This window comes from Rhineura floridana, chromosome 2, assembly GCF_030035675.1.
Source record: "Rhineura floridana isolate rRhiFlo1 chromosome 2, rRhiFlo1.hap2, whole genome shotgun sequence".
Lineage (NCBI taxonomy): Eukaryota > Metazoa > Chordata > Lepidosauria > Squamata > Rhineuridae > Rhineura > Rhineura floridana.
Genome location: NC_084481.1, coordinates 234,717,640 through 234,742,205, shown reverse-complemented (window position 1 = coordinate 234,742,205; position 24,566 = coordinate 234,717,640). Strand labels below are relative to the sequence as shown.

The 24,566-nt window shown below is 41.7% G+C and overlaps 1 protein-coding gene across 1 annotated transcript in view; it reads right to left on the bottom strand.

Moving 5' to 3' along the window:
* POLE2 (DNA polymerase epsilon 2, accessory subunit) overlaps positions 1 to 24,566 on the bottom strand; it is a 56,144-nt gene that overhangs the window by 19,201 nt on the left and 12,377 nt on the right. The window contains exons 9-12 of the mRNA XM_061613320.1: positions 23,030 to 23,078; positions 16,889 to 16,961; positions 16,391 to 16,563; positions 8,949 to 9,038 (exon numbers count right to left, since the gene is read on the bottom strand). Of these exons, the coding sequence (XP_061469304.1) occupies positions 8,949 to 9,038; positions 16,391 to 16,563; positions 16,889 to 16,961; positions 23,030 to 23,078 (385 nt within the window). The remainder of the gene's footprint in view (positions 1 to 8,948; positions 9,039 to 16,390; positions 16,564 to 16,888; positions 16,962 to 23,029; positions 23,079 to 24,566) is intronic.

Sequence of the window (24,566 nt, the reverse complement as noted above, 5' to 3'; positions counted from 1 at the left end):
TCCACTTGCCAGTGACGAAGCCAGAGGGTCCACCGAGCGACTACCTGAGCTGCCATAGCTCGTGCTCCCAGCTGATTTGTGTCCAAGGTGACATCAGCCACAAATGCCGCTGTCTTGCACAATTTCATCAGTGACCTCCTCAGAGAGACAGGATCAGGATTAGGATCATCTAAGAGGTCATCCAACCACATCATCGCTGTCCTGGAAAAGATGGAAGCTGATGCACAGGCTCGCATGGAGAAAGCGGTGGCCTCATGGTTCTTGCGTAAGGCAAAGTCCAGCCTCCGCTCAGTGGCGTCCTTTAAATGTGAATCTCCTTCCCTCGGCAAAAGGGATCTGGAGACTAGACTGGAGATCGGCTCGTCTATGCCAGGGACGGCCAGTCTGCTTGTAAAGTCCGGAGCCAAAGAGTAAAGTCTGTCCGCAAGGGCGTTAAAATGGCGTGTTTGTAATGGATGAGACCATTCGTCCTTGGCCAGCTTAGCAATAGGATCTGGCACAGGAAGGTAGTGCTCTGCTGGTGTGGGGGATTTCAAGACCCTGGCCCCTTTAATAGCGGGAGTGGCAGCTGCAGGTTGTGTAGATTGGAGACCAAGGGTGTTCAATACTCTGCGAGCAAGGGGCTGATAATCTAAGGCATCAAACAGGCGATAAGATGTATCCTCCTCCTGTTCCGACTGATCACTCCATTCGTCTCCTTCGGCTTGAGTAGCAAATGGTGGATCCTCCCCACAAGAAGCGTCATCAACAAACTTGCCCCTGGCAATGTCAAAAGGATTCGGAGAGCAGGAGGGATCTGTCTCACTGCGCACATGGTGGTCCACACTCCACTGAGGAATGGCGGGGGCTGGTGACTGTGGCTGTGTTTGAGTGAAGAATGCCAGCATGTCTTGTAGTTGTGATATGAACTCATGAGACAGCTGCGGCCCCGGTGTGTTAGATGGTAGCGCTTGGAGAGGCAATGGTATGGGCAGTTCAGCAGGCTGGGAAGATGAATGAGCCCTAGGTGGTAATATGGGAGGATGGTGGCTGGCTGCTGGCTGGTCAGGAAACCCTGCAAAGTCCTCCTCGGAGGATGCAGTCGGAGAATGAAAGAGATTTGTTAACTGTTCCTGGCCCACCTCCTCGGAAACCGGAACAGAGACGTAGCGTGCCCGCTTGGTTGTGCTGTGGCTGGACAGATGTTTAGTTTTGGCAACCGCACTTGGCTGCCTTAGATTGTTTAGGCTTGGTTGCCTGAGATGTCGCTGGCTGTTCCGCCATCATATATTTTCAAGGGGGTTCAGTACACGGCCACGGATGGGGCAGAATGTACAGACCCAAATATGCTCAGTACACGGCCACGGATGGGGCAGAATGCACCGGCTCAGATGGCTAAGTATACGCCCACGGATGGGGGAGAATATACAGTTCCAGACAGCCTTAGTACACGGCCACGGATGGGGCAGAATGTACAATTTCAAACAGCCTTAGTACACGGCCACAAATGTGGCAGAATGTACAGTTCCAGACAGCCTTGGTACACGGCCACAGATGGGGCAGAATGTACAATGTCAAACAGCTTTGGTACACGGCCACAGATGGGGCAGAATGTACGGTTCCAAACAGGCTGAATACACAAAACAGCTTCAATATTCAGCCTCAGTCAGCAGCTGGTGGTGAAGAACCTGTAGCGGGATTATAGATTCCGCCCTGCAGCACACACACAGAAAAACTGATAGAAAAGGCCTTGAACAAAATCCCTTACTATAGAAAGGGCTAAACAGAAAGGGCGGGAAAAAAGGGGGAGGAACAAAATGGCGCCCGTAAAAAGAGCGGGAATTTTAGCCAATCAGAAAGACGCAGGGCAATGAAGAAGCAATGGCGGTCACAAAAGAGCACCAGCAAGCTCAAAAAAGGGGACCAATGTGATGTTCCTATATTAATGTATATATGGTAAGTGTTGGTTGTTTAGAAGATACATGGTAAGTGGAGTGAAAGAGGGGGAGTGAATGGGCAGTAGAATGCGAGATGATTGGCTGAGTGTTTAAAATGGCTGAACGTATAAAAGGAAGAGTGAGAGTGGAATCTGGGGGGGAGAAGAGAACTGAGTGGGTTGCTTGGTGGGGTTTAGAGAGTTGTTTGCCAGGAGGGAGGTAGAGTTCGGATTAGTATTGAGTAAAACCATATGCTTATGTGCCTTAAGAAGAAATCTTGTTAATCTTGTTAGCTTTGTTATCTGTAATTAATACTTAATTTGGTTTACCAAAGGCCTGATCCTTGGCTGGGGTTTCACAGACCCAGAAGGGAGGGTAAGGTAATGACCAAGGCTGAAGGGGAACTGTAACAAATGGTGGCAGCGGTGAAGAGAATAACAATACCAGTATTCAGAGTCTCTGGGAATACTAGTATTGGGACGTTACTGGTGGTTGCCTAGCAGGGGGATCTGTTGAGATCTGTGCTAGAGCGGGGAGAGAAACCATAAGAGAGAGCGGTCCGGACTGGTGGAGTCCCTGGTGGTGCCTAGTGACAGGCAGTAGCCACGCGCAGGTAGGAACCTGACAGGGAGAGCCAGGGAAGGACGCCTCACATGTGGTGGCAGTAGCGGTGGGATACGAACAACAGAGAATCCAGATACGAACCAAAGTTGGCTGTAGCAGTGAGATACGAATACTAGACAATCCCTAATAGTTGTGTGGCAAACAGAAATAACAAAACAAGATTACTTGTGAGAGTGACTGGCAAAGAGTGTGTGGCAAAGAGTGAGTGAACTCAAACACCATGGCTGAATACATAAAAATGAAAAGAGGAGCTGGTGGAGAAGTGCATAACATTCAATTTACCTCATGAGGGTAAAGGGGTAGATGAATTGAGGGTAGCACTTATAGGATTTGCAACTGCCCAGCAAAAACAACCTGTCAGGGAAGAGATCCCAGAAGGATACTTAAGCAATCCCGCTTATATAGAGTATTTGAGAGAAAAGTTGAGGATGGAAACTGAGAAAATGAAGATGGAAGCTGATGGGAAGGAAAAACAGAGAGAGTTGGAAGCTGAGAGATTGAGGAGGGAGGCTGAGGAAAAAGACAAGCAGAGGGTCTTTGAAACAGCAGAAAAAGAAAAACAGAGGGAGTTGGAAATTGAGAGAATGAGATTGGGGTTTGAGGAGAGGGAGAAGCAACGAGCAGTGGATGCCGAATTACAAGTAGAAAAGTTAAAATTTGAAAGAGAGAAGTTTCATTCTGATGAAACAAGGAAGGACAGAGATGGAGCAAAAATAAAAATTACTCCAAAGGACTTTGCTGTCTATGAGCATGGTCAAGATCCTCAAATTTACCTCAGCACCTTTGAAAAAGCAGCTCAGTTGTGGGGGCTACCTGAAGATAAATACATGCAGTATTTATCAAACCTGATTAAAGGGGAATTGGCTGAGGTATACCAATATTTCCCCTCAGACAGGCCCGTCACCTATGCTGAATTCAAAGAAGCAGTGTTTAAAAGATTCAGACTGGGGCCTGATTATTTTAGAAAGCTTTTCAGAAATTGCCAGATACAGACAGGGAGATCTTTCGTGGAGCTGGGGGCAAAACTGATGGACATATTTGGGAAATGGCTGACAAGTGCAAAAGCTCAGTCTGTGGAGGAGGTGAAAAACCTCAAGATATTGGATCAATTATACCATCAGTTACCACCAGAAATAAGGCTCCTGGTCAAAGACCGTTCCCCTACATCGGTGCAGGAGGCCACAGAGATGGCGGATCACTTCGCCTCCAACAGAACTGGCTGGGTGGGGAAAACATCAAGAGATTTTAAACCCAGACCATATAACGCTGGCAGAGGGGATGTGGTATCACAGCGAGTGAGTCCTCCAGTAAAATCTGAAGGGCACAGGACACCCCAGAGTGGATCTGTGTACCCTAAAAGTGAGGAGAAATTATGCTACAAATGTGGTAGACCGGGGCACCTACGTTTTCAATGTGAGGTTGCCAACCCCATTAGTAATCCTGCTCAGACAAGGACAGTGAAAACAGAGCCCAAGGCTTTAGAAACAGCAAAAAAGGTTCAGTTCTGCCAGATAAACTGGACAGAAGTAACAGACCTTGATTCAAGCCTGAGAGAGGAAGTGAGTGTACAAGGGGCAAATTATTGGGCATTGCTTGATACTGGTGCCGCTCAGACATTACTGAGGCCAGATTTAATAAAATCTGAGGTAATATTACCTCAGGAAACTGTGACTATCCAAGGAGTGAGGGGTCAACCAGAAAGTTTGCCTGTGGCCCTGGTGGATATGACTTGGAGAAGCCGAGAGGGCCGATATACAGTAGGCATTAATGCCCAGCAACAAGAACCAGTAATACTGGGAAGGGATGTAATGGGCGCCCAAGGAAAGATCTATGTATTGACCAGACAGCAAATTGGCAGAGAAAAAGAAGCCATATTAAGGGGGGCTGAAACAAACAGGGTGGAATCTGTTAACCAGCCTCAGGTCACCATAGCAACCACTAGCAGGCCTGCTGAAGGAGACAAACTGTATCAAGTGGTCTCTGGGGAAGCAGAGCAATTCAGGGAAGAGCTGCATAAAGATATCAGTTTGAATCAAATAAAGGAACAAGCTCTGACCCAACAGATTCCTTTCACTGACAAACTGAGGAATCAAGTTGTGTGTGAGAATGGGATTTTATATAGACTGTGGATGCCTGCTGAGAGAAAGGATGAATGTGAACCAGTGAAACAAATGATGGAAGTGGTGAAAGAGAATTTGAGTCAAGCTCAGCAGAAGCAAAGTTACTGGTATGACAGAACAGCCAGGGAACGTGTGTATGATGTGGGAGATATGGTTATGGCGTTCATACCCAGGAAACATGACAAATTACAGGCTAACTGGGAAGGACCATATACCATCAGAGAAAGGCTTGACACAGTGACGTATGTAATTACCACAGACCAATTAAACAAAAGCAAAGTGGTTCATGTAAATATGTTGAAGCCTTACCATACCAGGGATGTACAGGTGTTGCAAGTTACCTTATTCCCTGAGGGAAGTGGGCCTGAACTTCCAGATTTGGTACAGGAAAGCAAAGACAAAGGAGGGGTAGATCAAGTGGAATGGTCAGAGGAGGTGAAGGAGGAAGTAAAAGAGGAGATTCTGAGAGTTTTGAAAACCTATAGGAATCTCTTTAGCAACAAACCTGGCCGAACCAGTATAGTTATACATTCCACTGATACTGGAGATCATGCCCCAATCAGATCTGTTCCGTACCGTGTGAATGGGAAAGTTTTGAATGAGATCAAAAAGGAGGTGGAAGATATGCTGGAATTAGGAGTGATCAGGGAATCCATCAGTCCCTGGGCCTCAAGTATTGTCCTGGTTCCGAAAAAAGATGGAACAACAAGGTTTTGCATTGATTATCGGCTAATCAATAAAATTACTGTCCCAGATGCGTATCCTATGCCTAGGGTAGACGCAATGTTAGTTATTGGGGGCAGCAACCATTATCTCTACACTAGATCTCTGTAAAGGATTTTGGCAAATGGAACTAGACGAGCAATCCAGAGCCAAAACTGCCTTCAGTACACCAGATGGGTTATATGAGTTTGTGACCTTACCCATGGGACTAAGGAACTCACCAAGTTCATTTCAGAGGCTAATCAATACTGTGTTGCGAGGCATGTCAGATTTTGCAGTGGCCTATATCGATGACGTGGCCATTTTTAGCAAGTCGGTGCCTGAGCATGTCCAACACCTGACAACAGTATTGGAGGCTTTAAGAAAAGCAGGCCTCACAATAAAAGCTAAGAAATGCCAGTTTGGACTAAAAGAAGTAATCTATTTAGGACATAAGGTGGGGAGTGGGAAAATCACCCCCTTATGGAGCAAGGTGGAGGCAATACAATCGTGGCCGATCCCCTTAACCAAAAAACAAGTAAGGGCATTTCTGGGTGTGGCTGGATTTTATAGGAAGTTTGTGAGAAATTTTGGGGAAATAGCAACCCCCTTGCATGAATTAACAAAGAAGAAGTGTTCTGAGCGTGTGGTATGGACGGATGAATGTCAGAAGGCTTTTGATCTACTGAAGCAAGCCTTGTGCCAAGGACCCATATTAATAGCACCAGACTATGAGAAACCATTAATCGTGGCTACAGATGCGTCGGACCTGGCGCTGGGAGTCGTCTTGCTACAGGAGAGAGAAGGCACCAGACATCCAGTGGCGTACCTGAGTCGCAAGCTGACGCCGAGGGAGAAAAACTATTTGTCGGTCCAGAAGGAGTGCCTAGCGGTCGTGTGGGGACTGAACAAGTTGCGCCCATACGTGTGGGGATGAAGATTCACAGTGACTACGGATCATCGGGCCTTGTTATGGTTGCAGACTATGAAAAACCTTAACACTATGCTGCAGAGGTGGTCCTGGGCCCTACAGGACTATCAAGTGGACTTCCAGTTCATAAAAGGCAAGGACAATGTACTGGCCGATGGACTTTCCAGGCAAGTGGCTGGGACTGCAGTGACGTGACCAGACAGAGGAACAAAGAAAGACATTTTCCCCATAGAGACTTTTATTTGTTAACGCGACGTATAAATCCTGGAACAGGAATAATACTCTGCTGTTGTTTAAGGGGGGGGAAATGTGATGTTCCTATATTAATGTATATATGGTAAGTGTTGGTTGTTTAGAAGATACATGGTAAGTGGAGTGAAAGAGGGGGAGTGAATGGGCAGTAGAATGCGAGATGATTGGCTGAGTGTTTAAAATGGCTGAATGTATAAAAGGAAGAGTGAGAGTGGAATCTGGGGGGGAGAAGAGAACTGAGTGGGTTGCTTGGTGGGGTTTAGAGAGTTGTTTGCCAGGAGGGAGGTGGAGTTCGGATTAGTATTGAGTAAAACCATATGCTTATGTGCCTTAAGAAGAAATCTTGTTAATCTTGTTAGCTTTGTTATCTGTAATAAATACTTAATTTGGTTTACCAAAGCCCTGATCCTTGGCTGGGGTTTCACAGACCAGAAGGGAGGGTAAGGTAATGACCAAGGCTGAAGGGGAACTGTAACAAATGGTGGCAGCGGTGAAGAGAATAACAATACCAGTATTCAGAGTCTCTGGGAATACTAGTATTGGGACGTTACTGGTGGTTGCCTAGCAGGGGGATCTGTTGAGATCTGTGCTAGAGCGGGAAGAGAAACCATAAGAGAGAGCGGTCCGGACTGGTGGAGTCCCTGGTGGTGCCTAGTGACAGGCAGTAGCCACGCGCAGGTAGGAACCTGACAGGGAGAGCCAGGGAAGGACGCCTCACAACCGCCAAAAAAACAGTCGCAGGGGAGCGGCCTGAAATACGCCCTATAGCCGCGGGGCTGAGAGATGTAATCATGGCTTGAAGGACCAGCCAGTTAAATCACTGCCGAAAGCAGAACTGCGAGAGAATTCCCTGCAGCCACTGGAACAGTCGCAGCAAGCGGGGGGGGAGCCAACGGCAAAGTGAACTGTGAAAGGAAGGAGCCACAGCCGCAGGCTCCAAAGGCAGTCGCGGCAAGATTTAAAATGCCACGGAACGAGCCGGGGGAGGCTGGACAGACCAACGTATAAAGGGACTCTAAAGGTAAAAAGAGCCGCAGCCACAGGCTCTGTAGAGCTGCCGCAAAAAAAACATGCGGCGAGTTGGAAGAGAATGGGAAAAAACGGCGGCACAGAGCAGGGAGCTGCAGCCGCAAGCTCCTGGATTAAGGCTGCGTCCGCCGCCTAAGGGAGGGAGAACCGCAGCCGCGGTCTCCCAGTAATCACCATTCAGCTACAAAAGCAGTACGGAAAAAAGCGGCGGCACAGAACAGGGAGCTGCAGCCGCGAGCTCCTGGATTAAGGCTGCGTCCGCCGCCTGATGAAGGGAGAACCGCAGCCGCTGTCTCCCAGTAAATAGGTAGGGACTGATGGAAGAAATAGGCAAAAAGACAAACAAAGAACAGTCAGTCAGTCCCACAGACTCTAAAGTAAAAGACAGAGGGAAGGGAAATAACGGGAATACACACACAAAACCTCCACACCCTGTCACACAAATACACAGAAACTTATCTAAGCTATATACTCCAACTTGCATGGACGAAGGCAAGAATGAACTGGAGAGTGGGAGGGGCCTGACGCCCCTAGTCTTGACTTCAAAAACATTCTTGGCTTCGGACGATAGGTGGAGCTATAACCCCACTTGATGGCAGTCCTCCTATGGAAAATTTAAATGCTGCTGTCATAAATATAAAGTGCTTTGTATTTTAAATTGTTTTTATGACGATTGTTTATAATACTGATTTAATGCTATTTTTAAATGTGTTTACATCAGGTTGGTTATATTGTAAATGGCATTGTGGAAGCTATTTCTATAGTGCAAAGGTCAAAAAGGCAGTAATTTTTATTGCTCCACTTGAACAAGTTTAAGCTGAGACCTCCATTATTGCTGTGTGATCACCTAGCTCCATTTCAGCAACTTCTCGGCCCCTTCCAGATGTTAATCTAAACCAAAGAGCAGCATTATGAAAGTCTACATGTGTGTGGGCTCGAAGTATTCTAAAGAACTTCTAATGAACATACATACTTCAGGGGAGGAGCCTGCTGCCATGATTCCCCTCTCCCTACACTTTGTCCCAACTGATGTTGAAAGGGCTCACATCTTCCACTTGAAATGGCACAGTTGCCGCTACATTCCACCAGCGTCACTCACATTTTGTCAAATTTGCACAAATCCGTTATGTAAATTAGCCACAGCCCTCCAGTTCATGGATCTTTGTACCGTCTATTCCATTATAGATCTCTATACAGAACAAGTGTGTCTCTCAAATGTTTAATTTTAATGTTCACCGCCCAGAGAGCTGTTGCTAGTCGGGCGGTATATAAGCTTAATTAAATAAATAAATAAATAATTATACACGGGACAGAAAAATACAAACTAATTATTACTAATTCATAATTGCAATAAAGTGGCTGATCCCAAAGTACCTTTCAGTGACTGGATTTGATTTTTTCCATATGGAGCAGAGGAAAAGTTCCCACAGAAGAAGAAGCAAGTTGGAGGCATGGAGGAGTAACCTGGATTGAGAGACAAGGACCATTATTGCCTTCGTGCCAGTGCCATGGACCATTTCCCTTCTTTACTTTGTATATTTCAGCAGAAACCTCATTAAGAGGTTCCCAACAAGAGGGAATCAATATAAGAAATACAAATAAAAAATTCTACATTCAGAACCAAACAATACTATTCATTATAATTCTACATTTTGACTTCCGGGAAGTGGTGCTGGCTGGTGGTTGTCTCTGAGGGAGCTCTGCCTCAGAGGAAGCTTTTTTCAGGTTAAAAGCCAGCCAAGAGGAATCTTGGACTGGCTTAAATGTTCTCCAAGGTATAGGAGAACCGATCAGATCTTCCACAAGACTTCGTTGAGCTGTCGGCGGCTGGAATTGATCAGGAAATTCCTGAGATAAGAAGGCAAGCCGATCGGCTGAAGACGGAGTCAGGAATTCCACGCAAGCTGAACTGGAATAAAGCGAAGCGTTTTTTCTTCTCTCAAAAAAAAAACGTTCTTAACCAGCGAGCCCACTTCTGCCTAAACCTTATCATTTGGCTTAAATTACTGCAATAAAAGGGATTTGTTTATGAATCAGCAATTGAGAAACCTGGGTGAGTCATACTTTTTCTCTTTTAAATATAATTAAGGAAGAAAGAAAATATAAACAACTTATATACTTTTTTTACGACAAAAAGCTGGCTTGAATTTGGACTTTTAAAGTTTAAAAACGGATGAGAGGTAATTATTATATTTTGGACTATTTTTCTCTTTGGACTATTTCTTGTTGGATGAATCCGCTGCTCGTATATGCTACTAATTGTTTAGTCTTGGCAACCAGAATTGTTTTGCATTCTTGGAAGCAGATAAGGACTGTGTTGTGCTGGCTGGATTTCAATAATAGGCCTGGAATATTAACTCTTCTTTTTGGTGGAGGGAAAAAAAGAAAAGAAATAGACTGCCCTTAGGTTCTGAAACAGTGATTAATATTAGAAATTAAAGGCCTCTTTTTGAAAATGACAACTAAAAAAACAACCAAGGCCCAGGGGCGAAGAGGCTCTATTGATACACAGGAAGAGGATATACCCCCAGAAATGTTTCAAAAAATAATGGAAGGGATTAATGCTATAAAACAGGAAATGAAACAGGAAATGAAAACTGAATTGACAGATATAAAAGACTATATTAAAACACAAGTGGATGAGATTAAAGGGACAATTGGGCAAATAAAGGAAGATGCAAAAAATACTAAAGAAAAGGTACAAACCTTGGAGAATAGAACAGATATACTAAATCTGGAACTAGAAAAAAATTTGGACTATTTAGCTGTGACTGAAATGAGAAATAAAGAGCATTGTTTGAGATTCCGTGCAATCCCTGAGGAAACAGGTGAAGACATTAGAGATAAAATTGTTAATGCTTTAGTAAAATTTCTGGACTTGAATGAAGATAGGATGGAATTTGAAATAGACAAAGTTTATAGAATTAACTCCAGATATGCAACAATGAAAAAAATTCCAAGAGATGTGCTTGTTCATTTCGTAAAGAAGACGACCAGAGATATGGTTTTACAGCAACACTTTAAATATACCTTTAAAATTGATGGTAAGGAAATACTGGTGATGAAGGAAATTCCTATTAGACTTTTACGTAAGAGAAAAGAATATGCTTTCCTTACAGAAAAACTTAAGCAATGCAAAATTCAATTTAGGTGGGACGTTCCAGAAGGAGTGATTTTTACATTCAGACAACAGAAATACAGACTGAATACTGTTCAAAAAGCAAGGGACTTCTTGAGAAAAGCTTCAAAAGATATGGAAGAAGATAAACTCAAAGATATGGATATAGTTCCTGGGAAACAAAGTCAACAAGGATATGCAGAGGAGGGGAAGGAAGATGATGGATCAAAAGGAGCATCAGGCAAATTTTAAAATACACGCTTAATGATGGATTACAAATACCTAACTTGGAATATAAATGGAGCCAACACGGCGCAGAAGAGAAAGAAAGTGTTTCATTATTTGAAAAAATTAAAATTGGATATAATTTGTCTACAAGAAACTCATATTCAGAAGAAAGATTCCAAATATTTGATTTGTAAAAATTTGGGTGAAGAATTTATTTCAGCTGGACCAAAAAAAAAAAATGGAGTTGTTCTCTATATTAACCCACAATTGCTTCCTAAATTGGTATTATTGGACGATAGTGGTAGATTTGTGGGGGTTGAAATTACTTTACAAGGTACAAACATTTTGATAGTGGGTATTTATGCCCCCAATGAAGATAAAACAAGGTTTTATACAGGACTTATGGAAAAATTGTCAGAGTTTTCATATGAGCATTGGTGTGTCATGGGTGACTGGAATGGGATAATCTCACCAAAAATTGATAGGTTTTCTGAAAAAAATATCAAAGAGACACAAGGTAAATTACCGAAGATTTGTTTTGAACTCATGGAACATTTAGAATTGGTGGATACCTGGAGATATATAAATGATAATGCAAAGGAATTTACTTATTTTTCAGAAAGACATAAAACATTTTCGAGGATTGATATGATTTGGATGTCAAAAATTTTAGCGAAGGATATTTTTAAAATGGATATATTACCAAAAACTTTTTCGGACCACAATCCTGTGATATTAACTTTAAAAAAAAAAAATCTTGGATTTAGATGGAGACTAAATGAATCTTTATTACAGAATGATAAAGTAGTACAAGAATGTAAGAAGAAATTAAAGGAGTTCTTTGAATATAATTTATATAAAGGAACAAGTGAAAATATTGTTTGGGATACTAGTAAGGCATTTATGAGGGGATACTTTATTAAATGTAATTCTGAATTAAAAAAAAAGAAACAACAGAAAATGCAATTAATTTTGGAAGAAATAAAACAAAAAGAGGAAGAATTGAAAAAGAATCCAGCTAAAGTTTCTATTGTAAATCAAATTAAAATGTTACAGAAGCAAGTATCAATGTTGACAGTTAGAGAAATTGAAAGGAAATTAAATTTTGCTAAACAAAGGACTTTTGAATTTGCAAATAAACCTGGGAAATGGTTAGCATATAAATTAAGAAAAGAACGTCAAAAAAATATTATTTTAAAGATACAAGAAGGAGATGAGACGCTGACAGATAATGTAAAAATCAAAAAGATTTTTCATCAATATTACTCAACATTATATAAGTGTCAAGAAATTCCATCTGAAAAAATAGAAGAGTATTTATCTAAACAGAATTTGCCGAAAATTACAGATTTTCAGAGACAAGTTATTAATGGCCCTATTACGTCAAGAGAGATATCTGAAGCTATAAATAAAATTAAATTAGGAAAGGCGCCAGGACCAGATGGGCTATCTGCAATGTATTATAAATGTTTGGAGGAAGAACTCTTGCTACCCTTACAGTCTACAATGAATTCTATTTTGCAAGAGGGAAAGATACCGGATAGTTGGAAAAATGCTAATATAACATTAATACCTAAAGAGGACCAAGATTTAACTAAAACAAAAAATTATCGGCCAATATCTCTACTGAATAATGACTATAAAATTTTTACAATGATTTTGGCTGAAAGATTGAAAATAATATTGCAACAATTTATTCAGGAAGATCAATCAGGGTTTTTACCTAAAAGACAATTACGTGACGTCAGGAATGTTTTGAATGTGTTGGAATATTTAGAACAACGAAATGATAAACAAGCAGCTTTGATTTTTTTAGATGCTGAAAAAGCATTTGATAATTTGAATTGGAAATTTATGTTCCAGGTTTTGGAGCAAATGGATTTTGGAGACAACTTTATAAAATGGATCAGATCGATTTATACATCACAGAAGGCCCAGATAATTGTTAATGGAGACTTAACGGATTCATGTGAAATACAAAAGGGCACAAGACAGGGATGTCCATTATCTCCCCTTTTATTTATTCTGGTTTTAGAAGTGCTGCTTAGAGATATAAGGCAAGATAAAAGGATTTCGGGATTAAAAATAAAAAAAGAAGAATATAAATTGAGAGCATTTGCTGATGATTTGATAATTGTACTAGAAAACCCTTTGGAAGGAATTCATATATTGATGGACAAATTAAAAGAATTTGGACCGTTAGCAGGATTTAAGATCAACAATCAAAAAACAAAGATGTTGGTGAAAAATTTAACTTTAAGGGAACAGAAAGAGTTAATGGACAAGACAGATTTTACAATAGAAAAAAAGTTGAAATATCTAGGCATCATCATGACAAATAAAAATTCAAAGCTGTTTCATAATAATTACGAAAAATTATGGACAGAGATTAAGAAAGACTTGCTAAGATGGGATAAACTACAACTGTCATTAATGGGTAGAATATCTGTGATAAAAATGAATGTATTACCGAGAATGATGTTTTTGTTTCAAACAATACCTGTAATATCCTCTGATTTACCTTTTAAACAATGGCAAAAAGATATTTCTAAATTTGTATGGCAAGGAAAAAAACCAAGAGTTAAATTTAAATTACTTCAAGATGCCAAAGAAAGAGGAGGACTGGGATTACCAAATTTGAGACTTTATTTTGCTGCCTGCTGTTTAGTCTGGATAAAGGAATGGATCTTATTGAGGAATAAAAGACTATTGGATTTGGAGGGCCACAATCTGAAGTGGGGATGGCATGGATATCTATGGTATGACAAAGTAAAAGTAAACGTAGACTTTAACAATCATTTTATAAGACGTTCTCTGTTGAAAATATGGAATAGATACAAACCAAGGTTTTATTCGAAAATACCATTATGTGTCTCAAGTCAAGAAGCGTTTTATAGAAGAGAAATGTCTGGAAAAGAGAAATGGTTAACTTATCAAGAACTATTAGAAAATGTACATGGAGAATACACAATGAAAGAGAGAGAACAATTGATAAAGGAAGGATATAGTTTTCATTGGTTTGCCTATTTACAATTGTTAGAAAGATATAAAATGGACAAGAAAATGTATGGGTTTGAAATAAGTAAATCTGATTTTGAAATAGGTTTGTATACAAATGATGAAAACATAATTGCAAAAATGTATAAACTTTTATTGAAAATGGATATGGAGGAAGAACAAGTAAAAGAGTGCATGGTAAAGTGGGCAAAAAATTTTGGTCATAACATACAAATGGATCAATGGGAAAATATGTGGAAAAAAGGCTTGAAATTTACATTATGTTATAATCTTAAAGAAAATTTTTATAAAATGATGTACCGTTGGTACATGACTCCAGAAAAGCTGTCAAAAATGTATAGTAATGTCTCTAATGTTTGTTGGAAATGTAAACAACAAGAAGGATCTTTTTATCATATGTGGTGGTCATGTAAAAAGGCGAAATTATTCTGGGCACAGATAGGTAGGAAGATGCAAAAAATTTTAAAGATAAATATTCAGTCAAAACCAGAATTTTTTTTACTGGGTTTTATGGATAAACAAATAGAAAAGAAATATGGAAGAATATTATTATATATGATTACGGCAGCAAGATTATTATATGCACAAAAGTGGAAAATGGAATCAATACCAACAATGGAAGAATGGCTACTGAAATTAATGGACTTAGTAGAAATGGATAAATTGACGTGTTTACTTAGAGAAAAATCGACAGATACATTCCTTACGGATTGGAAGCCTCTCTTAGACTTTTTGTCGAAAGATCAAAATAAAATGATGATACTGGGATTTGATGATTAATTAAGACAGCTTATGGAGAAAAGGGATTCTGTATGTACATATTAAGGGACAGGTTTGATGTATATTATATACTTATAGCTGATCTGTGACAAATCGGAAGTCAACCATTTTATTTTTATTTTTTGTTGTAGTATTGTTATGTTTTTTCTTACTTTGTTTTGTTTGTTTTTTGGAAAAATTTGAATAAAAACTATATAAAAAAAAATAATTATAATTCTACATTTTAAATAACAAAATTAAATATCTCTGAACAATGAACACAAGTATAACTAAAACCACAAAAAGAATGCAAACTGTCAAAATACAACATAATTGGAATGTGTCATAAAATTTTCATTAAAAAAAAAGAATAAAACAAAGAGAAATCTCATAAATTGCACATACCAGACAGAACTACACTATCCCCCTGTAGCAAGGCTACCTCTGCCTCTATTTTATCTACTCTCTCAACACAGATCGCGGCGTGATATAAGTACACAGGTAGGTATACAGCAAAGAGCTGGAAAATTAAACAGCTTTCAGCCCAACTAACAAACCACGCTACTTACTACAGTAAGGCAAAAAAAAAAAAAATCTGGGAATAAACACTACACCTGCCCAATATACCTTTTGCCTCATTTGTATTTAACCAAATTCCAGTTAGGCTAAGCATTACAAAATATTCTTAATAGCAGCCCTTCTGGATCAGAACAAGGGTCCACCTAGTCCAGCTTCCAGCTGTGACCAGCCAGCCATCTCCAGGAAGCTCACAATCAGGGAGGGCATAAAGGCAATCGCTCTCCACTGCTTATGGTCCCAACCTAATAGTTTTAAAAGGTACACTGCCTCTGCAAATGGAGATTACCTATAGCTATCATGACTGATAGGTGTTGAAATCCCCCCCAATGAACTGGTCTAATAAACCAGTTAAAATCCCTTTTAAAGTCGCCTAAGCAAGTGGCCATCACTAGGCGACCACAATTCTGCTCAATATGGGAAGTAATCCATCATCTGGCTTTCCTCTCCAGCTTGGGGCTGGGAAGGGGATCATTCAGTTGTACTATTTTCAGAAGCACAGCACAACTACAAGGTAGATCCCCCAAATTCCTCTCCGAGGCTTGGAATGCCTTGCAAGCCCAGTGCCAATCAGGCCCCAGCTTTCCCCTCTATAGCTACAGATTTTGAGCTGGGGGTGGGGGAAGGGGAAAGCGGACCACAGTAGCACTGTGCTTCCACAACTGTGGGGATGAACCTTGCCCCCCCCTTCCAGCTCCAAACTTGGATTTGCAGAGAAGAGCAAGGGATTGTCATTGACCTTGTGCAGCATGGGGTCAGGGCTGCAAGAATCAGGGTCATAGTGGCCACATAGCGGCTTTTCTACTACGGTCAGCCAAGACTTGAGAGCTCTTGGCTATCACACAAATTCCACAAATTCACAATCTGCTGTGCAAATTAGTACTCCCTTGTCTCACCTGAAACTCTTGCAAATCAATTTCAGTTGAAGGTCCAAGTTCTGATGTTATGAAAGAAGGTGAAAATTCTCTCTTCTACCAACACCAATCCTAATTTTATAAACTTTAATCTCCCCTTGTTGCCATTTTTTCCTAAACTAAAATAGGCCCAAACGCTTTCAAGCCCTTCTTCACAGAGTTCCAGCAAAAATGGATCAACAAATATGGTTCAACAGAGCTACCTGAAAACATAATGCGAAGCTTCTCCAAAACTTCTGCTTGATCCAACCAAACATCTGAAAGGAACACAAACATGGCATCCTCATTTTCTTCCTCCAGCTGTTTCAGTTTCGCAGAAGATTTTACGGAGGTTGAAGAAGGCCCTCCAAAGAAGTTCGTGTTTCCATAATATGCCCTACAACATGAAAAGCAAATGCCAGCAGGCTCCATTTAAGCTCATTCTTCTCCCAGATCATTCCCTCAGTTTGCCATTTACTGTTTGCAAGAAGTGTGTCTTGAAACTTGAAACTACCTCCCAGCATTCATCACCAACTCTCCAACCAAGCTTACTATGTCCTTCACCAGCATAAAGTGTCTGATATTCAGAGATTCCTTTACAATCTTCCATACTGCAAAGTCTATCCCAACATGGGTTTCTCAAGAAATTAAACAATTGTAACATCCCCACACCTAGGATCCTCTTTCAGAATATCAAAGCAGAATGCACACTGTTTTTATACCTAGTTGTAATAGAAGGTTCTGTAGGGGGAAATCCAAAAGCATTGACATGAAATATCTCATCTTCATACCAGCCTAGGAAATAAAAAAAAAACAAGTTGGAAAAAAAATAGTATATTTTATATCCAAGTCACTCCCTTTGAGAAAGTAGAGGCAGCAGATGTGATACTCTGCACTGATAATGTAAGCCTCTGTAAATTACTTTAGTTTTTCTTCTCAAATTGAAATTTTAGAAGACAGTTGTCCAAAGCCAGCTAGTCAAAAGTCTGCTTATACATTAATATGTCCATTCCTCAGCATTTATTGATGAATCCACCATTACTATAAAGATGATCGTAATGATGAATTGTTGTCATACTTTTTACTGATTCTTCTAGGTTTCCTCAGCACATTCAGCTCAGTCACACAGGTTTCTTTCCAGCCAATTCCATAGTCTTAACAACGTGTCAAAATTATGACCAATAAAAATGTGCAATATTTTACAGAAGAAACATTGCATTATTATATATTGGGGAAAAGCGAATGCATTTCAAGCAACTGAGTCAGTCAACAACACAAACCAAATCTGGGACCAGTACAACGTCGTAAAGTTTCACCAAGACACTTAGAGATTTGTTTTGGAACCCAACAAGACTTGTTAGCAGTTCTTGCCATTTGTGTCTCCAACTCCAAATCCACATCCTTGTTTGGGCACGTTCCTCTTGCCATCTTCATTTTGGGTACCAACCACTATTGCCCTGTTTGCCGAAAAGAAAATCTCATACCATACATAATGGGATTATTTATTTATTTATTTATTATTTTATTTATATCCTGCCGCCCTTCTTCCCAGCAGGAGCCAAGGGAGGCAAACAAAAGCACTAAAAACACTTTAAAATATCATAAAAACAGGCTTTATAATACATTAAAACAAAACAACTTTAAAAACGTCTTTTTAAAAAGCTTTAAATTCTTCTTAAATAAAAAGGGTTAAAAAAACATATTGTTTAAGAAAAAAAATTTTTTTAAAGCATATTAAAAAGCAATTCCAACAGACGCAGACAGGGATAGGTCTCAACTTAAAAGGCTTGTTGAAAGAGGAAAGTCTTCAATAGGCGCCAAAAAGATAATAGAGATGGGCCCTGTCTAATATTTAAGGGAAGGGAATTCCACAGGGAAGGTGCCGCCACACTATAGGTCCGTTTCCTATGTTGTGCAGAACGGACCTCCTGATAAGTTGGTATCGGCAGGAGGCCCTCACCTGCAGAGCTCAGTGACCGACTGGGTATATAAGGGGTGAGATGATCTTTCAGGTATCCTGGTTCCAAGCTGTATAGGGCTTTGTACACCAAAACCAGAACCTTGAACTTGGCCTGGTAGCCATTTACCTATTCCAGAAACTTGTCCAAAAGTATAATCTGCTTAAGGCTATCTGCGCCTTGTTCCTTGCTGTCACTCTTCTCATGGATGGGTTCCTCGTTGTTCATCTGCTGTGCCCACTGGCCTGTGTGTGTTGCTGTTCAATGCCAGATCAGTATACAATAAGACCACTCACATCCATGATTTGATTGTGGATGAAGGTGCCGATTTGGTGTGCATTACCGAGACCTGGGTGGGTGAGCTGGGAGGAGTTGATCTGACCCAGCTTTGCCCACCTGGATACTTGGTGCAACACCAGCACAGGCTGCAGGGTCAGGGGGGAGGAGTAGCTGCGGTCTACAGAACTTCCATCTTGGTCACCAGGAAACCACTCTGTCTTGGAGCTGCCTGTGAGGGCCTGCACCTGGTGTCGACCGTCCACCCTGCTGCCTAGCAACTTCTCTGACTGAACTGGCGGAGGCCATCTTGGCTGTGGTGTTGGAGGAGGCCAGAACAATAGTCCTGGGTGATTACAATGTGCATGCTGAGGCTGCCTCTAGTGTTCTGCCTCAGGACTTCATGGCCTCCATGATGACCATAGGGCTGCCTCAAGTTGTCACTGGCCCAACGCATATGGCAGGGCACACCCTTGACTAGGTTTTTGCTCCAGATGAAGGGGTGGTCTGGAGATGGGGGGGGTGAATGTCACCCCATTGTCATGGTCAGATCACTTCCTGGTGAAGTTTAGACTTATGGCTCCGATCCTTCCCTGCAGGGGTGGTGGACAGGTTAAGATGGTCCGGCCCCAGAGACTAATGGAATCCACAGGATTCCTGAATGCCCTGAGGGAGTTCCCAGTAGATAGAGCAGGTGACCCTGTTGAAGCCCTAGTCACACTGTGGAACAGTGAGGCGCATCAGGCTCATGACACAGTTGCCGCCGAGCGCCCTCTCCGGCATTGTGGAGCCCAGTTTGCCCCTTGGTACACCAGTGAGCTAAGGACAATGAAACAGGCCAGATGATGGCTAGAGTGCAAGTGGCGAAAGACGTGCTGTGGGGCTGATCGGGCACAAGTAAAACATCATAACTGGGCCTACTGTGTGGCAGTGAGGGCGGCAAAGAAGGCCCACTTCTCTGCCTCCATTGCATCATCAAGTAGCCATCCGGTGGAGCTTTTCTGTATTCTCAGGAGTCTGTTGATATTAACTCCAGGAAATGGAGTTTTAGACCCTTCGAAGACCCACTGTAAATTGTTTGCAAGGCACTTTGAGGGTAAAGTTGCTCGTCTCCATAGCAGCCTTGATGCCCCATCGATATCTACTGTAGTCCCCAATGAGATGTCCAGTGCAACGTCTGCTGCAACTTCTTGGGAACCGTTTCAGTTGACGTAGACAAGGTGCTTGCGATGATGCGGCCAGCAACATGTCCTCTGGACCTTTTCCCTTCTTGGCTTATTAAAGCTTGTCAAGGGGGGTTGACCGAGTGGATCCAGGGTGTGGTCAATGCATCATTGTGGGAGAGAGTGGTTCCGGGTGCCTTGAAGGAGGCGGTGATCTGACCACCCCTGAAAAAGCCCCCCTGGACCCATTGGTTTGTGACAATTACCGACCGGTTGCAAATACCCCCTATTTAGGGAAGGTGATTGAGAGGGTTGTGGCACAGCAATTGCAAGTACTCTTGGATGAAACAGATTATCTTGACCCATTCCAGTCTGGGTTCAGTTCTGGTTGACAGAACCAGCCTTGGTTGCCCTGATGGATGACCTTTATCGGGAGAAAGACAGGGGGAGTGCGACCCTGTTATTCTTACTTGATCTCTTGGCGGCTTTTGATACCATTGACCATAGTATTCTTCTGGGGCGACTTGTTGAGATAGGTATTGGAGACACTGTTTTATAGTGGTTCCGATCCTATCTCCAAGGTCGCTCTCAAAGAATAGCATTGGGTGACTGTCTTTCGCCCCCCTGGCAGTTGTGCTGTGGAGTGCCACAGGGTACCATCTTATCTCCCATGCTGTTTAACATCTATATGAAGCCCTTGGGAGTGGTCATAAGGAGATTTTGGGTGAGGTGTCAGCAGTATGCTGATGATACCCCGTTCTATTTCTCCGTAACATCTGAATCAGGAGAGGCCGTGCAAGCTTTGGACTGATGCCTGGATTTGGTGGTGGGCTAGATGAGGGCCAATAAACTGAGTCTGAATCCTAGCAAAACGGAGGTGCTGTGGGTTGGTGGCTCCCGACTTTGAATTGGTCAGTTGCCTGCTTTGGATGGAGTTGTACTCCCTCTGAAAGAGCAGGTTCGTAGTCTGGGGGTGCTCCTGGATCCATCTTTGTCGCTAGGGGCCCAGGTGACCTCCATGGCTAGAAGTGCCTTTTACCAGCTTCGGCTGATAAGACAGCTGGAGCTGTTTCTGGACCGGGATAGCTTAACCACTGTTGTCCATGCACTGGTAACCTCCAGGCTGGATTACTGTAATGTGATCTATGTAAGGCTGCCCTTGAGGTTGGTCCAGAAGTTGCAGCTGGTGCAAAATGCAGCAGCAAGACTACTCACTGGGGCAGGGTATCGTCAACATGTCACCCAGTTGCTGAAAGGATTGCACTGGCTGCCCATTTGCTACTGGGCCAAGTTCAAGGTTCTAGTTTTGGTGTACAAAGCCCTATACAGCTTGGGACCAGGATACCTGAAAGACCGTCTTACCCCATATATACCCAATCGATCACTGCACTGTGCAGGTGAGGGCCTCCTGCAGATACCATCTTATCCGGAGGTCTGTTCCGGACAACATAGGAAATGGACCTTTAGTGTGGCGGCACCTACCCTGTGGAATTCCCTCCCCTTAAATATTAGACAGGCACCATCTCTGTTATCTTTTTGGTGCCTACTGAGGACCTTCCTCTTTCAACAAGCCTTTTAAGTAGAGACCTTATCCCAGACTGTGTCTGTGCTGGAATCACTTTTTAAGTTATTTTTAAAGGGGTTTTTTTTAGAAAAGATGTTTTAAAGTTGTTTTGTTGTAATACGTTTTTAAATATGTTATGTTTTAATATATTTTAAAGTCTGTTTTTAAGATGCTTTAGAGTATTCTTAGTGTTTTGTTTGCCACTCTGGGCTCCTTCTGGGAGGAAGGGCAGGATGTTATTATTATTATTATCATTAACAACAACAACAACAACAATAATAATAAATATTCCAATTCATAGAATTGTAGAATAATAGATTTGGAAGGGGCCTATAAGGCCATCGAGTCCAACCACCTACTCAATGCAAGAATCCAACTTAAAGCATCCCCGACAGGTGGCTGTCCAGCTGCCCTCCAGTGTTGGAGAGCCCACCACCTCCCTCAGTCATTGGTTCCATTGTTGTATTATTCGAACGGTCAGGAAGTTTTTCCTGATGTTCAGTCAAACTCTGGCTTCTTGTAATTTGAGCCCATTATTCTGTATCCTGTAGTCTGGGATGATCAAGAAGACATGCTGGCCCTACTCTGCGTAACCAGGGCTGTGGAGTTGGAGTCGGAGTCATGAAGCTGGAGTCGGGTGCAATTTTGGGTGGAGTCAGAAGAAATGTACTAACTCCAACTTCAAAATAAATTTTGATTGACAAATTTTTAAAAATATAAATTCAAAATGTCAAAGAAGCTTCCCATGAAGTCAGCTGTAGTTGAGCATTTCACCATAAGTCAAGATGGAAAACATTTTGTGTGTCAGTGTATGACACAGGACCCAGATGAAGACAAATGCTGTGATGCCAAGATCAGCGCATATTCAGGCAGCGATAAAAATGCTCCTACGAGAGCTTCCAATTTAAAAAGACATTTACAGTGCTTTCCAGGGCTGTGGAGTTGGAAGCAATTTTGGGTGGAGCCAGAGTCGGACAGTAGAAAAATAGAGGAGTCATAGTCAAAGGTTTGGCGTACCGACTCCACAGCCCTGGTAACAACCTTTTAAGTACTTGAGGAGTGCTATCATAGTGCTATCATTATTACACAGAACATCCTTGAGCAAAAAGATAACTGTATAAGGAAAGGTGATTCCAATGCAAGTGTGTTTTTTCTCTTCAGATTGGAAGTAGCCAATTTTTTAAAAAAATAGCACTTCAAATATATTTACCATCAGAAGATTATGCACTTAAAACGAATAAATATCTTAATTTACCAGTCAAAGCAAGTGTCCTTATGTAAGGCTCTGATGTTTGGGGTCTCAAGCAGCTCTTTTACAACCCTTCTTTTGAAGACAAATCTTGTCAAACCCAATACCTTGGAACACAAGGGTCCGTAACTCTACGCTGCTTAACGTTTTACAGTGTATCACTCTGCACCTTGTTCATGTGACCTGTCTGTGGATATCGACCTGCGAATATGAGGGGAGCAGGACTGCATCCTCACCTTATTCTCTGGATTATAATCTGTTTTAACTGTTTTAAATATTATAACCTGCCCTAGGACCTCATGGTGACGGCAGGTAAGAAATATTAATTAATAATAAATAAATAGATAAATAATGTGTATGCTCTGTCTGCGCAGTCTATATTCTGTTGCAATGTATGGACTGCATGTACATCTTGTATGCAAGTAAACTCAGTTCACAGCCTTAGAGCAATCTTTAGGCAGGGTCCACACATACAATTCTGTTCTCTCCACACACCTGTGTCTGTTCAGATCCCTGGATGTCTCACGTGAATGGAGCTAGTAGTTGTACCAATTGAACTGTTGTATGGACTCGGCTGCCAAGAACTCATTGGATCACAAATCTGACCTTTCTGAAAAAAGTCACCCATAAGAGGAAAAATATATCTGGCTTACCTTCTGTTAAAACAAAACATGACTCTGTATATAAGCCACTGTGGAACTGGTGCAAAGCAGTTAAGGAAGATCTTTTTGTTACCCACACAGCACTATAGAAATCACCCTAATTAGAATCAATGCAAGCTAATTACTTGTTTTCACTGATAATTTAAATCTTTCTTGTAAACTGCTTAGGGGTTTTGTTACAACCAAGCCATATATAAATTTTGTTAAATAAAATAAATAATAACTGTGGCTCAAAACACGCACTTTAGGCAAGGCTGTGCATATTCCTCAGGTCTTCAGAATTTCTCCACTTGGAAGGTAACAGCATAAAATTTACCATTTTTTGGTTAAAATAAAACTCCAAAGAACGGGAATGTCTAGGCCTTCTCGTTGTTGAAAAAATGCAAAATGGGAAGCACTTGACAAAACCTTTGAAGCCAGAGCAATGACACTCAGGGCTTCAGTGCCTTATGAAGCTCGTGGTTTATCTTTCAGAACAACTTCACAGCCCTGCCTTTACAGTCTACCAAGCCTCTGCTCTCCTCCACTCTTTAAAGAACAAAATCTCAGAAAATCTGAATTTAGGAGGTAGAATAGATCATGCAACACACACCACTATACTATGCTGCATAATGATTATTCTTAAAAGTCTGAGGTCTACAGGACAGAGAATTTGAGCTAAGATTTTGGGCTTGTACAAACTTCATGTTTTACAACACCTTACTTTATTTAACCAGAGGTAGTTTTCTCAAAAGAATCCAGTTGCAATCTATCCCCATGCTGTGCTAGCAGTAATTCCTTTTTACTCCTGGAAAATTACCCCATCCACCATTTTGATGAAAACTTCCAGCTACCAAGCTGTACCAACAGTTTCCTCATGGTACAGTATCCACAGCGTGAACACACAATGGCCTGGTTCAATGCTGAACTATAGTTTAGCATCACATGCACAAGTATAAGATTAATGCGCTCCTGTCTTCCCTCTTCTCTTCTGGAGCAGCTTCAAGAAGGAGAGTTTAATCTTTCCTTTCTGTTTTGAATTAACCAGTTTTTTTTTTGTTAAGACCAAACCCTAAACTGTGGAAAACATTTTTAAAAAGCCAATATGCAAAATATAGTTCCTTTTGCTCAGCTGAGTATCAAGTGCAGGAACAGGAAACTTTCATTTCTAGGCAACTCTCCACAGTTGAATGCTATGGCCACAATTTTGTGCACATTTATAGCAAGGTGATTGTTGGACAGACAAAAGGCAGCTGTGTAAGCATCATGGGACAGAGTGGGGAGGGAGATGGTTAGGGTTTTAATCACATTCTTCCAGCGATTTCACTGATCATCATCAATATGTATTACTCATAAAATCACCTAATATACACAAGTGGGGCCTGCAACAAAATACTACAGAGTGAAGCACTCCTTTCTGCTGTTCCGCTCAGCTATGCCCTTCTCCATGATGCTCCATTCCTTTCCCACCTTCTCCCAGTTTTCCATCTTTACACACATACCCCAACTGTCTGTCGGTATTTTGCGGCCACTGAGCATGTTCCATTCT